General features: G+C 49.1%; 1 protein-coding gene across 4 annotated transcripts; it reads left to right on the forward strand.

The window, feature by feature from the left end:
• The first annotated feature begins 9,107 nt into the window (after positions 1–9,107).
• LOC308574067 (palmitoyl-protein thioesterase ABHD10, mitochondrial-like) lies at positions 9,108–13,392 on the forward strand. 4 transcript variants are annotated; one of them, XM_081171521.1, is made up of 6 exons: positions 9,108–9,350; positions 10,141–10,255; positions 11,233–11,412; positions 11,704–11,815; positions 12,180–12,317; positions 12,767–13,392. In XM_081171521.1, exons 3-6 carry the CDS (start codon positions 11,243–11,245, stop codon positions 13,103–13,105), a joined length of 759 nt encoding a protein of 252 aa, XP_081027647.1. In that variant the 5' UTR covers positions 9,108–9,350; positions 10,141–10,255; positions 11,233–11,242; the 3' UTR covers positions 13,106–13,392. The 4 variants fall into 4 exon arrangements, with proteins under 4 accessions (XP_081027647.1, XP_081027646.1, XP_081027645.1 ...); XM_081171520.1 differs by lacking the exon at positions 10,141–10,255 and having other exon boundaries at positions 9,110–9,350; XM_081171519.1 differs by lacking the exons at positions 9,108–9,350; positions 10,141–10,255 and adding an exon at positions 10,258–10,391.
• Positions 13,393–14,068: the final 676 nt, after the last annotated feature.

Genomic DNA, 14,068 nt, shown 5'->3' on the forward strand with positions numbered 1-14,068 from the left:
CATCTGTGTAAATTTGTGGGTGATGCGCAGAGATGCATAAACTTTATTTCTGACTGCAGAGAAAAGCCCAAAGAACAGATAAGGTGGGGTTGCCATATCTCAAAAGCAAAAAAGAGGACAGCTCAAGACAGCTTGAGGACAGACAGCCCCCTTTCCCAGCTTGGGCTGGCAGCGGCCGCGGTATGCAGAGGGCCCTGAGCCCAAGCCATGCGCAAAATAAAACTAACCCCCCCAAAAAACCCTGGACATTTGCATGTTGGCCCCCCAAAAGATCACATGTCTGGGATTTCCCATGTGTATTGCAACCCTAGATAAGGCATTTGCTCAGCATTTCTGTCCTTTACACACACACACACACACACACACACACACACACACACACACACCCAAAAAACCCAGCTGCATCTGGGAAACTGCCAACACTGTGTTTAGCAACCTTTGCTAGAAAGAGGATGCTGCAACAAGGCCACTGTGTAGAAGGCAGAGGCCCAAAGTCCTTGTTTGTAGACCAGCACGACCCAGAGGCTGTTGCCCTCTAGTGCCCTTTGCTCTCCCTCTGCCCCACCCCTCTCTTGCCCTCCGGCATCTGACAAAGGTATGCTAATGGTTCCTCGTGGAATCGTCCCGTCAGAAAGCAACTTCCATGCACGCTGGCGCATCATGCCCACCAAGACCGGCTGAACGGCTCACACCAAATACAGAAGTTGCACGTTGTCCCATGCAGATGTCACCAAATGTACAAGTTCCACAGCAGGTCTTTTCTTCCCGGTATTGAAATGTTCAGGTCCCAAGTAAGTCCGGTCTTGACTGTAAGCCTTGGCTGGTGAGGCTGATGTCTCAGAGCCCCACATTAAGCGTTAGATGGAAGCTAGGCCTGGTGGCGAGGCAGTGAGCCTGGGATATTTGCTCTTTCTGGCAAGGCGCTGGTGTTCCTGGGCTTGAAAAGCCTGGGACTCGCTGACAGTGGAAGTGGGGGTGAAGGAAGGGTGTGCTGGCTCCGAGCCGAGGCTGTGAGCTCTCTTATGCCAGCCAAAATAAGTCTCGATGGTGGGGAACTGTGGCATTGTGTTTGGAGTGTTTGGCTGGGACCTGGAAGACCAGGGTTCACACCCCTTTGGGTGTGGCCTTGAAACAGTCAGCCTAACTTACCTCACAGGGTTTTGATGATAAAATGCGGAAGGAACCATACATGCCATCTTGATCGCATTGCAGGAAAGGTGTGAGTGTAATGTGGACATAACACTAAAATCTGCAGCGTGTTTCATGCTGCAGGGCCTTCTTGGCGGTAGCACCCTCCTTGTGGAACGCCCTCCTATCGGATGTCAAGGAGATAAAGAACTACAGTGGTACATCAGGTTAAGTACTTAATTCGTTCCGGAGGTCCGTTCTTAACCTGAAACTGTTCTTAACCTGAAGTACCACTTAACTAATGGGGCTTCCTGCTGCCGCCACACCGCTGGAACACGATTTCTGTTCTCATCCTGAAGCAAAGTTCTTAACCTGAAGCACTATTTCTGGGTTAGCAGAGTCTGTAACCTGAAGCGTCTGTAACCTGAGGTACCACTGTACCTAATTTGTAGAAGACATCTGAAGGCAGCTCTGTATGGAAAGTTTTTAATGTTTTTTTAAAGTTTTTAATGTTTTGTTAGCATTAAATTTTTAATGTTTTGATGTTTTATTATGTTTTTGTAGTTTGCTGGAAGCTGCCCAGAGTGGCTAGGGAAACCCAGGCAGATGGGCAGGCTACTACTACTACTACTACTACTACTAATAATAATAATAATAATTACTATATACAGCATGGATGCCTGGGGTCATCCTGCCTTCAGTGCCCCTTGCTGTGGTTCTAGGAATTCCACTAGCACAGGCATCCTGTTGGGAAGACCCTCCTCCAATCAAGAGGCACAGCAGGTTTTGGCCTGGAAGGATGGGCAGTATCTCAACTTTCCCAGTGGGGCTGTCAGCCACAGACCTAGAGGAGGGGAGGTCAGAAAGTGGGGATGACAAAGATTCCCTGTGCACACTTGAGTAACAGCTTCAACCAGCCTTCCTTGTGCCCTGCCCCACCCCAGCAGATCCCAAACCTGTCGACGTAGGTTGATCCCTACTTTAGTGTTCCCTTCACTTTCTTGAAGTCAAAGCTCCTGGGAGATTAATTTCCTGGGGGTAGAAAGATGCTTTTGCAAGTCTTTATTTCCCTGCCTGTTGCCCAGGCTATGTTTTGCAGCCTCCGTGAAAGCCAAGTTCCACATGGCAGACTTCTCCGATGGAGCACAAAATGAGCTGCTTGGGAACTGGGGCACGCAAGCATATCCCAAAGGCTTTCCTCACAATGACCCACGGAAGGCCAGGCTGCGCTGGATGGAAAGAGCCACTCCAGAAGATCCGAGGTTGATCTGTTAGAAACAGCCGGAGAAGCCACCAAGGCTAGCATGATGGTCCACTAGCCCCACACGCTTGGCCAGCATTGGCTCCCTGGTTGCCCCCCATATATATCACTCTACTGGTGGTCACACTCTTGGTGCAAAATAGTTTTGAACAAACAAAACACGCTGGGTATGTTTAACTTAGAAAAGAGGAGACTGAGGGGAGATATGACAGCCATCTTCAAAGATCTCAAGGGCTATCACATGGAAGCTTGTTTTCTCTTGCTCTGGAGGGTTGGAGACAGACCAATGGCTTCAAGTAACAAGAAAGGAGATTCCAACTAAATATTAGGGAAAAAACAGTAAGAGCTGTTTGGCAGCACAACAGACTCCCTTGGGAGGTTGTGGGCTCTCCTTCCTTGGAAGCTCTTAAGCAGAGATTGGATGGCCACCTGTTATGGACGCTTTAGTTAAGATTCCTGCAATGTGGGGGGTTGGACTAGATGAACCTTGAGGTCCCTCTAGGATTCTATGTATTGGAAATTGTACAGGCAGCATCAGTGGCAAATAGTGACTTCTGCAGAGGTTCATTCAGAGGGTACCAAAGAAGCAACGTTTCTTTTTATGCAACCGACAGGCTCGAAAAGTAGCACCAGTCTGTTATCAGATTTGCCTGTGCAAAACAGTGCTTGTTCTACAAGCTGCAGCAAGTTCCCCCAACCAGACCCTTCTGGCTACTTTCCTTCACAAAGTTCAAGAGAACTCAGAGAAGGTGCCCAATCCAGCTGCCCCTCCTTGCTCTGACTCAAGTTCACCCACCCAGCCTGGGCCACAGCCAAGGCAGCGCATACAGAAGCTGTGGATCCCAGCTGGCCAAAAATTGCCTCTTTCTAGTTGGGAATGCTGAATGGACCACAGGAGAGCTGCTTTCTTACAGCAGCTGGTCAGATGCCTTCAGGAAGCTCATAAGAAGATCACTATCCTTCCTTAAAGTTTTCCCAAAAGAATACCCTCCAACATTTATCCAATGAAAATAAGGATGTCCTAGTCCATAAGATTAATAATTTTGTTATTTATACCCCACCCATCTAACTGGGTTGCCCAAGCCACTCTGGGTGGCTTCCAACATGTACAAAAACACAACACAACATTAAGAATTAGAAAACGTCCCCATACAGGTCTGCCTGTATAGTTGTACAGTGATACCTCTGGTTACGTACTTATGGTAATTTGTTCCGGAGGTCTGTTCTTAACCTGAAACTGTTCTTAACCTGAAGCACCACTTTAGCTAATGGGGCCTCCCGCTGCTGCCGCACCGCGCTGCCGGAACACGATTTCTGTTCTCATCCTGAAGCAAAGTTCTCAACCCGCGGTACTATTTCTGGGTTAGTGGAGTCTGGAACCTGAAGCATATGTAACCTGAAGCATATGTAACCTGAGGTACCACTGTATAGTTGCTCATCTCCTTGGCTTGGGGGTCACTTGGCTACAAGCTTTCTCCAATGAAAATAGGGACGTCCTAAGGAAAAGCGGGATCAAAATCAGAAACAGGGGCGGCTTCTGTAAATCCGGGACTGTCCCTGGGAATAGGGACGCTTGGAGGGTCTGTATTAGCCGCTGCAGATGGAGGACCCATTTAGCCATGGATTGTCTGTGGAGTAGAGTTTGGAATGTATCCATCCCATTGCCTGTGTGCCTTTCTTCCAAGAGCACGCCTGGCTCGTTACAGGTGAAGAAGAAACCAGACGCTCTTGGGATGTGCAACTTCTCCATTGCCTACTTAAGTCATTTGAAATGTGCTGCACTGCCACCAGTATAACCAGCCCAACAGCTCCATCGTCCCTCTGCCCAGCACCCCATACACTTGTTTCCCAAGAACACCTAAAAAGCGGCACTTACTAGGAGCTGCTCTGCGTTGCTCTCCTCCAGTGATGCTCTGGCCACGCTCTGCAGCCAGCGGAGGCTGGGACTGGGGCTAAAAGGCTCTTCCACTTCCTTGACCAGTGACATCATCGCCGGCCCTTCCCCACCAAGCCACCCCCACACCACACCACTCTCCAGACACCATATTTGGGGAAAGACTCCAAAAGACAGTGATGAAGGAGCCTTCCAGAGACATTCCCCACATGCCTGAGACGGTGGTTTCTGCCTGGGCCTGACCAGAGGGAGTCGGTCCTTTTTTAGGCAGGACTTTGTTCCAGGCTTTGCTCAAAGGATGCTGAGGGAGGGAGGGAGGGGGGAAGGGGGGAAGGGAGGTGGGGGGCTCTGCTCTGACCTCATCACTGCATTCCCTGTGAGGTCAGAATATAAAGAATTTGCTAGGGTTGAGGGGTGGGAGGAATCAGGTACCAATGAGAGCTAACCTTGTTTGAATAATAACTCTTGATTTTTGCAGCACCTGGTGAGTTACAGCCTAATGCCCCTCAAGATGCTGGGTGCAAGATTTTGCAACCATCTAGTCCCTCCCTGCTGAGTACAGTGGTACCTCGGGTTACATACGTTTCAGGTTACATACGCTTCAGGTTACAGACTCCGCTAACCCAGAAATAGTACCTCGGGTTAAGAACTTTGCTTCAGCATGAGAACAGAAATCGTGCTCCGGCGGCGCGGCAGCAGCAGGAGGCCCCATTAGCTAAAGTGGTGCTTCAGGTTAAGAACAGTTTCAGGTTAAGAATGGACCTCCGGAATGAGTTAAGTACTTAACCCAAGGTACCACTGTAAAGATTTCCTTAAGATAGTAATGGATGAATACCTTCCCCCCACATGGATCTAAACATTTGCCCAATAAAGATGCCCTGAAATTCTTCCGCATGAGATTAACAGGTATTGTAACAGTTCGCCAACTTTGAATCTCCAAGATGAAAGGGAGTTTTTGCTGCACAACCAGAGTCCTCCCTGGCTCCTCCTCCCCCTGTGTTTTCGACTCGAGTTCTTGGCCTCGCCAGAACTGACCGCAGTTGCATTTCACAAGGTGCTTTACAAGATTTACAGTGAATAATTCTGTAAGGCAGGACACCTACTTATTTCTAATTGACATTTTGGGAACCGAAGCTGATGTGAGGGAGTGAGCTGCTCCACTAAGTCCATAGCTGAGTTGAGATTCGAATCCAGGAACTCAGCTACATTAGCGAAGAATAAAAACACTTTATATGCGTTGTTTATGTATTCTAACACTGTGACACCAGATGGCGCTGTGGAGTTCCGTTTTTGCTAACCTGATTTCTCATACAAAGTTTGCAACACATTTAACTGAAACGCTTCTCAAATGTGTCTAGATCCAGCCCAGTTTCCATGTCTGGTGTGGGTTTTTAATTTTTATTTTACATGATTAAACACTGAATGGTAAGTGGTAAATGCTACACAAATGACTGAGAAATGTGCCATTTGCAGCTTCATATCTTCATCTGAAGATCTGGTTGACGCATCCTTCAGGAAAGGTGTAGGGGACACAGGTTACAAGAACCACCAGAATAATGTAAATAAAGCCTTTCTGGAGAGAAAAAAATGAGGAAAGAAAAAAGTGGGCTCAGGATAGTAGTCAAGCTTAAGGCAGAAGTCACTGGTTCAAATCCATATCTGGAAACAAATGTTCTACCTGCCTTAAATAAGTCAATCTTCTCTCAGCCTCAGCCCCCACCTTAGCAACAGGGGAGCAATACTGTCCCACTTTGCAGGGCTGTTATAATTGTGTATGTGTGGGTGTGGGTGTGGGTGTGGGTGTGTGAGAGAGAGAGAGAGAGAGAGAGAGAAAGTAAGTGAGTGAGAGAGCGAGAGAGGTGCTTTTTACACTTGAAATGCACTGTACAAATAAAGGATAATAATAATAATAATAATAATAATAATAATAATAATAATAATAATAATAATAATAATAATAATTTATTACTTATACCCGGCCCATTTGGCCGGCTTCCAACAGGATGTTAAAAACACAAGAAAACATCAAACATTAAAAACTTCCCTAAACACAGCTGCCTTCAGATGTCTTCTAAAAGTCTGGTAGTTGTTTATGTCCTTGACATCTGGTGGGAGGGCGTTCCACAGGGTGGGCACCACTACCGAGAAGGCCCTTTGCCTGGTTCCCAGTAACCTCATTTCTCACAGTGAGGAAACTGCCAGGAGGCCCTCGGAGCTGGACCTCAATGTCCGGGCTGGATGATAGGGGTGGAGACGCTCCTTCAGGTATACTGGGCCAAGGCCGTTTAGGGCTTTAAAGGTCAGCACCTACACTTTGAATTGTGCTTGGAAACGTACTGGGAGCCAATGTAGGCCCTTCAGGACCAGTGTTATATGGTCTTAGCGGCCACTGCCAGCCACTAGTCTAGCTGCTGCATTCTGGATTACTTGTAGTTTCCGGGTCACCTTCAAAGGCAACCCCACATAGAGCGCATTGCAGTAGTCCAAGCGGGAGATAACCAGAGCATGCACCACTCTAGCGAGACAGTCCGCGGGCAGGTAGGGTCTCAGCCTGTGTACCAGATGGAGCTGGTAGACAGCTGCCCTGGACACAGAATGACCTGTGCCTCCATGGACAGCTGTGAGTCCAAAATGACTCCCAGGCTGCGCTAAAGGGAAGTCCTCTTTCTGCACATAGCTGTTGGTTCCCCTTCTGCCCATAACTGCTGCATTATGGGGAAGCCTTGCTTCTTTTCTCTTGCATTCTGGGAAGTCTTGCTTGTAGGCTTTTCTCTGCTTTTGCACACACTGTACGAACCTGCTCTTCATGGCTAGCTGACCAAACCTACAGAACTTGATTGTTATATTGTTTCATGTTATGATCAGTCATTAGTAATTGTTTGTGCCATATTAATCTCTAGTTACAATTTAATTAGGAGGCTTCATGCCTGTCTAGTTCTAGCTCCGATTCTCAGCCTTTAATGTATCAGTGATAAATGATCATATGTAAATCCCACCTCTCACATGTAATCCCCGCCTTGTACTTATGATAACCAATCACAAGTTTCTTTGTGTATGTATCAACCAATCAGCCACAGGCCCACCTGTGGCAATGCTTGCAATATTCAATAAAATAGGCTCCCAGGGCCTGCCCTGACAGACGCCTCATGTTGCACCTGCCTCTCTCGTCTCCCGTGATTTTTCATTCCTACACTGCGCACCTAGTCCTTCAGAGGCACAGTTACCCCAATCAGGACCAGGGAGTCCTTCACACACCCGCCCCCTGTCCCCCCAAAGCAGTACTTCTGTCTTGTCAGGATTCAACCTCAATCTATTAGCCGCCATCCGTCCTCCAACCACCTCCAGACACTCACACAGGACCTTCACCTCCTTCACTGGTTCTGTTTTAAAGGAGAGCAGTGATGAACACCCAGCGCAAACCCTCTGATGATCTCTCCCAGTGGGTTCAGATAGATGTTAAAAAGCAAGGGGACAGAACCCTGAGGCACCCCACAAGTAAGAGCTCATGGGTCTGAACACTCATCCCCCAACACCACTTTCTGGACACGACCCAGGAGGAAGGAGCGGAACCACTGTATAACAGTGCTGCCGGCTCCCAGCTCCTAGACGGTCCAGAAGGATGTCATGGTTGATGGTATCAAAAGTATGGTATTAAAAGGAAACAGCATACTGAATAAGAAAGAACTAGCATACTGGCTCTGTTTGCAGACAACAGGGCCTGACACTATGTCCATTCCTACCCGACCCCCCCAACCCCCACCCCTGGCAGAATCTTTCACTGAATGGCTTAGGCTTCTTCACCCGAAACATGCAATGGGACTAGGTCCAAAATCCATATTCAGGAGGGGCAGAGAAAGGACCTATGGAGTAATTTGAAAAGCATAAATCTGTATTAACTTCTGGAAAGCCCACAATCACTGGGTGGAATAATGTTTTAAAGCATAATTGCTTTGATATGTTTTTAACTGTAATTGCTTTTAATGGTTTTATACTTTGTTTTCGCTTTCAAACTGTGCATCTGTTTGCTCCCCTGCACTCCTTGGGGAGGAAGGAAAGGATAGAAATAATAAAATGTAAAACACAACCATAAAGAGCCAGTCACACACACCCTCCTTTCAAGGCAACAATACTTCCATCCCTGGCTCGCCCTGTCCCACCCACTGATGGAGTAACAGTAACATCTAATGGCTGTCCTGATCTTTTACAAGGCAGAAAATCTGGAGCTGTGGCCAGTTCTATGTTCAGATTTAACCATCAGCTCTCACAAATAAAAATATGCTAATTTATGAGCTGCCTTTGGACCTTGTTTTAATTCAGAATGGTATCGTAAAAAGGAGCCCCTGCTTGTTTGTAAGGGCCAATACTGTTAAGTTGTGGGTGAACATATCAGACGACACAGTGATTCTTCTTCAAACAGCTCTTGTTTATTCACAGGCCAGAACTGAACTGAACTGAAGGGTTCAGTCAGCCTGCTTATATAGAGCTCCAGTACAACGTAACTGTAACAATTTTCTAAAACTATCCAATCACTGAACGTCACTTTCGATCCCTTATTTGCATAACTATCTACAGTATCCCCCTGCTGGCCCAGGGTGAGAACTTCAGTACATAACAAATGCACCAAGGAGTAAAAGGCTGGGTTTAACCATGGTGGCATCATAAGCCAAATCGCAGTGAGAAATTACAAATCTCCGCCTACTGGCTGTTTGAGGTTCCAGGTAGAAAGCACTCCTGTGTGATTTGGAACATGTGAAACATAGAGGGGCCTCTGAACATGCACAGTGTGGCTTCCCTCACCATTGCAGAACTGGATTTCTCAGAAAGCACTAGCTCTGCATACCTCTCATAAGAAATTAACCCCTTGATGCTTCCGTCTCTGTCCTGCCGCTCCTCCAGTGGCTCCCAGGCTTGGGGTTTCCCCTCATTCCGTAATGAGTCTCCAACTTGCTGAGTTAGCAAAATAGCCAGTGTTTGATTCCTCTGTTCCAGGCTGCTTGTTTGTCACAGACTCTGCACAGAGGGCAACAGCTCAGCGGCTTTCCCAGGGCCTGCACCACAGCTGAAAAGGTGGGTGTCAGGACTTCACAGCCCCTAAAGGACCCAAGCAGGGGCTGTGGAAATTGGGGGGGGGGGGGGAATAGCCAATCTGCAGCCTTCAGCATGGAGGAGGAAGAGGGACTGGATCTCTCCCTGTGACGACTTTGGGGAGAAGGGCCAGAGAAAAATGGGAGAGAGTCCAAGGGAAGAAAGGCTGTCACTGAGCCCTAGGGCTGGGAAGAGGAAGGGCCTGGCTGGCTGGCTGCTACAGGCATGGAGTGATCTAGCAAACAGAGTCAAAGTCTACCTGCAAGTGTCGGGTGAAGGTCCATGTGTATCTCTGTGGGTGAATGAAGCGGTGGCCGAGGCAAATGTAAGTATCATTTTAGTGCACCCATTGCTCAGAAGGCCAACTGAGACTAAAAGGAAGACTGAGCAAGAGCCTAATGCCACACAGTGGGTCTCTCTCTGGCCCTGGTGGCATTTGAACCCAGGACTTACGCCTCCACTCACTAACTACACTGCTTGTAGCAGCAGCAGCAGAATGTCTCTTGGTGCTGCAGAAATCTACCGAAGGAGCAGATGGGCAGGGAAACAATCCCTGGCAGCACCTGCCTCAAAGTCTTCCCGGCCTTGCTGGAGTGGATCTACACACAGGAGGGAAAACACGCTATAAATATGTCAGAAATTTAATTGTTATAATAAAAGAAAAGAAAACACTATGTAAAATCGCATAGAAAAGTTTTCTGCTCTACAGCGCCATCTGGTGTTGCATGTTTATAATGCATTCAAAACACTGCTCTTTTCCTTACTAATGTAGCTGAGTCCCAGGTGCAACCAGGATGCTGCAACCTTCTGTTTAGCCAGACCCTTTCTGAGCCTCTGCCCTTCAGAAGAAGAGCAGCTTGCAGAGACCTGCAGGACTCGGCTCTGAGGTGCCACAGGAGGATTAGCAGGAGAGAAGTGCCACAAGCAGTGATTGTCCCTTGGTGGAATTGCCCAGTGTGGAATTCTCATGCCAAGAGCAGCTGGGGCTAAAGCAGGACCTGAAATCAGGACACATGGATGGAGGTGGACTGTGGTCACTTCGCCTGGAGGGAAAGGCCCTCTGTCCTTGCTCAGACACACTCTTGTATTAATATCTCATAGGATCTAGGTTCAATGCCTGGAATTGTCTTTGTTAAATCTTTTTAAAATGCAAATGTGCACGTTAAGCCAATGGTTGAGTATCTATTAGTTGCAGCAAGACTTATTATAACTAGGTATAGGAAATATATGGAAGGAGTATAGGTATATATTGGTATACAGTGGTACTTCGGGTTACAGACACTTCAGGTTACAGACTCTGCTAACCCGGAAGTAGTACTTCGGGTTAAGAACTTTACCTCAGGATAAGAACAAAAATCGCGCAGCGGCAGCAGGAGGCCCCATTAGCTAAAGTGGTGCCTCAGGTTAAGAACGGTTGCAGGTTAAGAACGGACCTCCAGAACAAATTAAGATCTTAACCAGAGGTACCATGGTATAATGGCAAATTGGTATAATATGGTCTGGAAACTGGCACTTGAGAAACTTACCAATAAACTTCGAGCGGCACAAAGTCTAAGGCAAAAGGACTTATTCACAGTAGAATGGCACAGCTTCAACATGCATGGTGTGAAAAATGACTTTAATAAACTGCATGTAAACATCTTTGGCTGACGTCCTCCTTTGAGGACCTTTGAAAGCTGGATATATGATGTGGACTTGAATACACTTCAGATACGGATGCAGACATCATCTCTTGCGGAAGGTGGAGGGACAGCTGGATTTTGGATTTAAGTTTTTTTGTATCGTTTTGTAATATACCAACCCAATAAAAGTGATCCTAACAAAAATCTAGGATCTCTCCCCCCCCCCCCGTTTTTGCCTACAGCTCTGCCAACATGGCACCATCGTTTCTGTCGCGCCAAGGTCTGCCCCGCTTGGCCTACCACCGCCTACCAGGCTGCAGCCCCGGTGTCGTCTTTTTGCTGGGCTTCCGCAGCACCAGAGCCAACCCCAAGTGTCAGAGGATGGAGCAGTTCTGCCGAGAGACAGGACGGGCATTCGTCAGGTGGGAAGCAAGAACCTGTTTGGACTCTCCAGAGGTCCTGGGGTGGACTTAGGGCCCTTTTGCGGCCTGAGACAAAGACGGCCTCCCATGCGTTGAAGATGACAGCTGAATGTCACTTCCACACTGGTGACAGGACGGTGTCCTCTCCTGGGCCAAAGGATGGCAGGCACACAGACAGGTGTCCTCCACAAAGCCACCACTTGTTGCCTCAACCCTGCCTAATGGGAGGGGCAGCCCTAGGTGTGTGCCCCTTTGGGGGAAGGGTCTTCAAAATGTCTCCTCTCACCCCAGCTTTGACTACCGGGGATGTGGGGAGTCAGATGGCTGCTTTGAAGAGAGCCGCCTGGGGGACTGGAAGGAAGATACCTTGAGTGTGTTCGACGAGCTCACCAGCGGCCCCCAGGTAAGCATCCCTGCGATTCACTAAGCCAACCCTGGCTGGCACGGGCACCCACCTCACTGCCCTTAGTGCCAGAAATATGGATGACCAAACCTCGCACCCATTGACCCATACTGCCGCTCCAGCTCGCCTGGCCTTTCTGCTCTTCAGGGGACTGCTGAGCCGTGGATCGGGGGCCTGCCTTTAGGGCAGGAAGTCAGACCAGATGGGCTCTTGGAACCTCCTGGCTGATGCCCAGACAGCTCACAGATGGGCACAAACACCAGCTGCTTTTGAAGGACAGCACAGAGTTGCCCAGAGAAGGTGCTGGTTGCCATCCCAGATAGCGGCAGAGGGCAAACACCTCTTCCTCTTCCTCTTCTTCCAGATCCTGGTGGGGGCCAGCATGGGGGGCTGGCTGATGCTGTTGGTGGCTCTGGAGCGCCCAGGTAGGGTTGCTGGGCTAGTTGCCACAGGGGTTGGCGTCGATGCCTTCATCGCCCATGCCAGGGGGCTCCCCGCAGAGGTGAGCAGCAGCTCTTAGCCAAAGAGAAGGCCACCCTGGGTTCATTTGGGAGGAAGGGAGGGATAGATATTTGGCCGATACTGTATTGGTGCCAATCTAATGCGCCATCGAATCTAATGCGCACCTCAGTTTCCAAAACCTCAGAACCAAAAAAGCATTGGATGGTGCCATCAAATCTAATATGCACCCTTAATTTCCGCAGTGTGGTTTGGCAAAAAAAGGTGCGCTTTACATTCAAGTAAATATGGTAAGTAAACAGCAAGGGGGTGGGAACTGGGGTGCCTGGTATCTGCCCCCCCCAAAGGGCATGCTTCTCATGGAAGGACCACGTGGCAAATCTGGGGCTCTGCTGCCATCCAGACTGGGGCTAGTTCAGCCCTGGGGTGGGTGAGGCCACGGTGGCCCCTGCTCCACCCTGTTTTGACTGTGCCCTTTCTGCCCTCCACCAGGTGAGGAGCCAAGCCCAGCAGAATGGCTTCCATGTCTTCCCTAGGGCCGGCAAGGAGCCCCTGCTCATGCAGTGGGGCTTCTTTGAGGAGGCAGAGCAACACAGCCTGCTGGAGCGCCCATCCATCGGCGTGTCCTGCCCTGTCCGGCTGCTGCATGGCTTGAGGGACGAGACCGTGCCCTGGCAGCGAGCGCTGGAGGTGGCGGAGCGGCTGCAGAGTCCCAATGTCCACATCACGCTGTTCAAAGGAGGGGAGCATGGGCTGGACAAAGGGGAAGAGCTCAGTGAACTGGTGGGGGCTGTCAGGGGCCTCCTGGCATTGGTGCCACAGGAAGGCTGAAGCGCATGGGGGGCAGAGGCTCAAGGAAGCCCCCAGGGATCCAGTTGGTGCAGCCTAGATTGACAGTGCAGAGGGGTTCCTGGCTACTACACACAGCACTTTCCCCAGGTCTTTGCAGTGGGGGAACACTTTAAAAGGGGCAGAAGGCCTAGGGGGAAGGGGGAAGCAAGGGAGGAAGGCTGCAGGCAGAGAAGCTGCCTATAACTTTTCTGAATGCCATGCATGAAAAATTCTCAAGACAAAAGAGACATTTTGATGCCCACCTAATAAAGCAAACTTGCATCTTTCTGGAGTTTCCTTTCACTTTCCCCACCCTTACCCCTAGGATTGAATGAGGTGGTGGCAAGCAGGCAATCCTGGTTAGATGTTTCCAGTTGTGAACAAATGTCCCACTTGGCTGTGCCCCCTCTTTGGGAGGGGGGTCAGGGGTCTGCACCTGGAGCAGGAAAGGGGAACACTCAGTCGAGGCCAACACGAAGAAGGCCATTCAACAGGCCTTTGCATTTAATGTGCAAATTTTAAAAAAATGCAAATGGTGTGCGTGGCACCAATGAACGCACTCATCCACACACAGATTGGCTCTTATTTTGCTTCATATTAAAAGCTGCCCAGAGGCACCCTCTTGATGCAGATTCCACTGCACCTTAGTCCAATTGAAATCCCTGTGAAAGGAAATCAAAGAATGGCACCCAATTCACATTGTTTTAGTGAGGCTATGTGGCACCAGCATTTTTTTGCGCCCAATTGCTCAAACGCCTTCATTTCCTGCCCTGTTTTCCACCCAAGAGGCTCATATCTCCTGCTTTCCCAACCCCCAGAGTGACTGTCACAAGCACCTATGAGCTGGGCTGAAAGAGTGTACGGTGCCCTAAATCCCTGAAGGAAAGGATTCCCTGCTCCGTGAAGAGGAGAACCTTTCCCCCTGAAGAGAGATGTTAGGTGGGGGGCCAGGGAGAGCCTGGG

This window comes from Podarcis bocagei, assembly GCF_964188305.1.
Source record: "Podarcis bocagei genome assembly, chromosome: 15".
NCBI classification, from domain to species: Eukaryota; Metazoa; Chordata; class Lepidosauria; order Squamata; family Lacertidae; genus Podarcis; species Podarcis bocagei.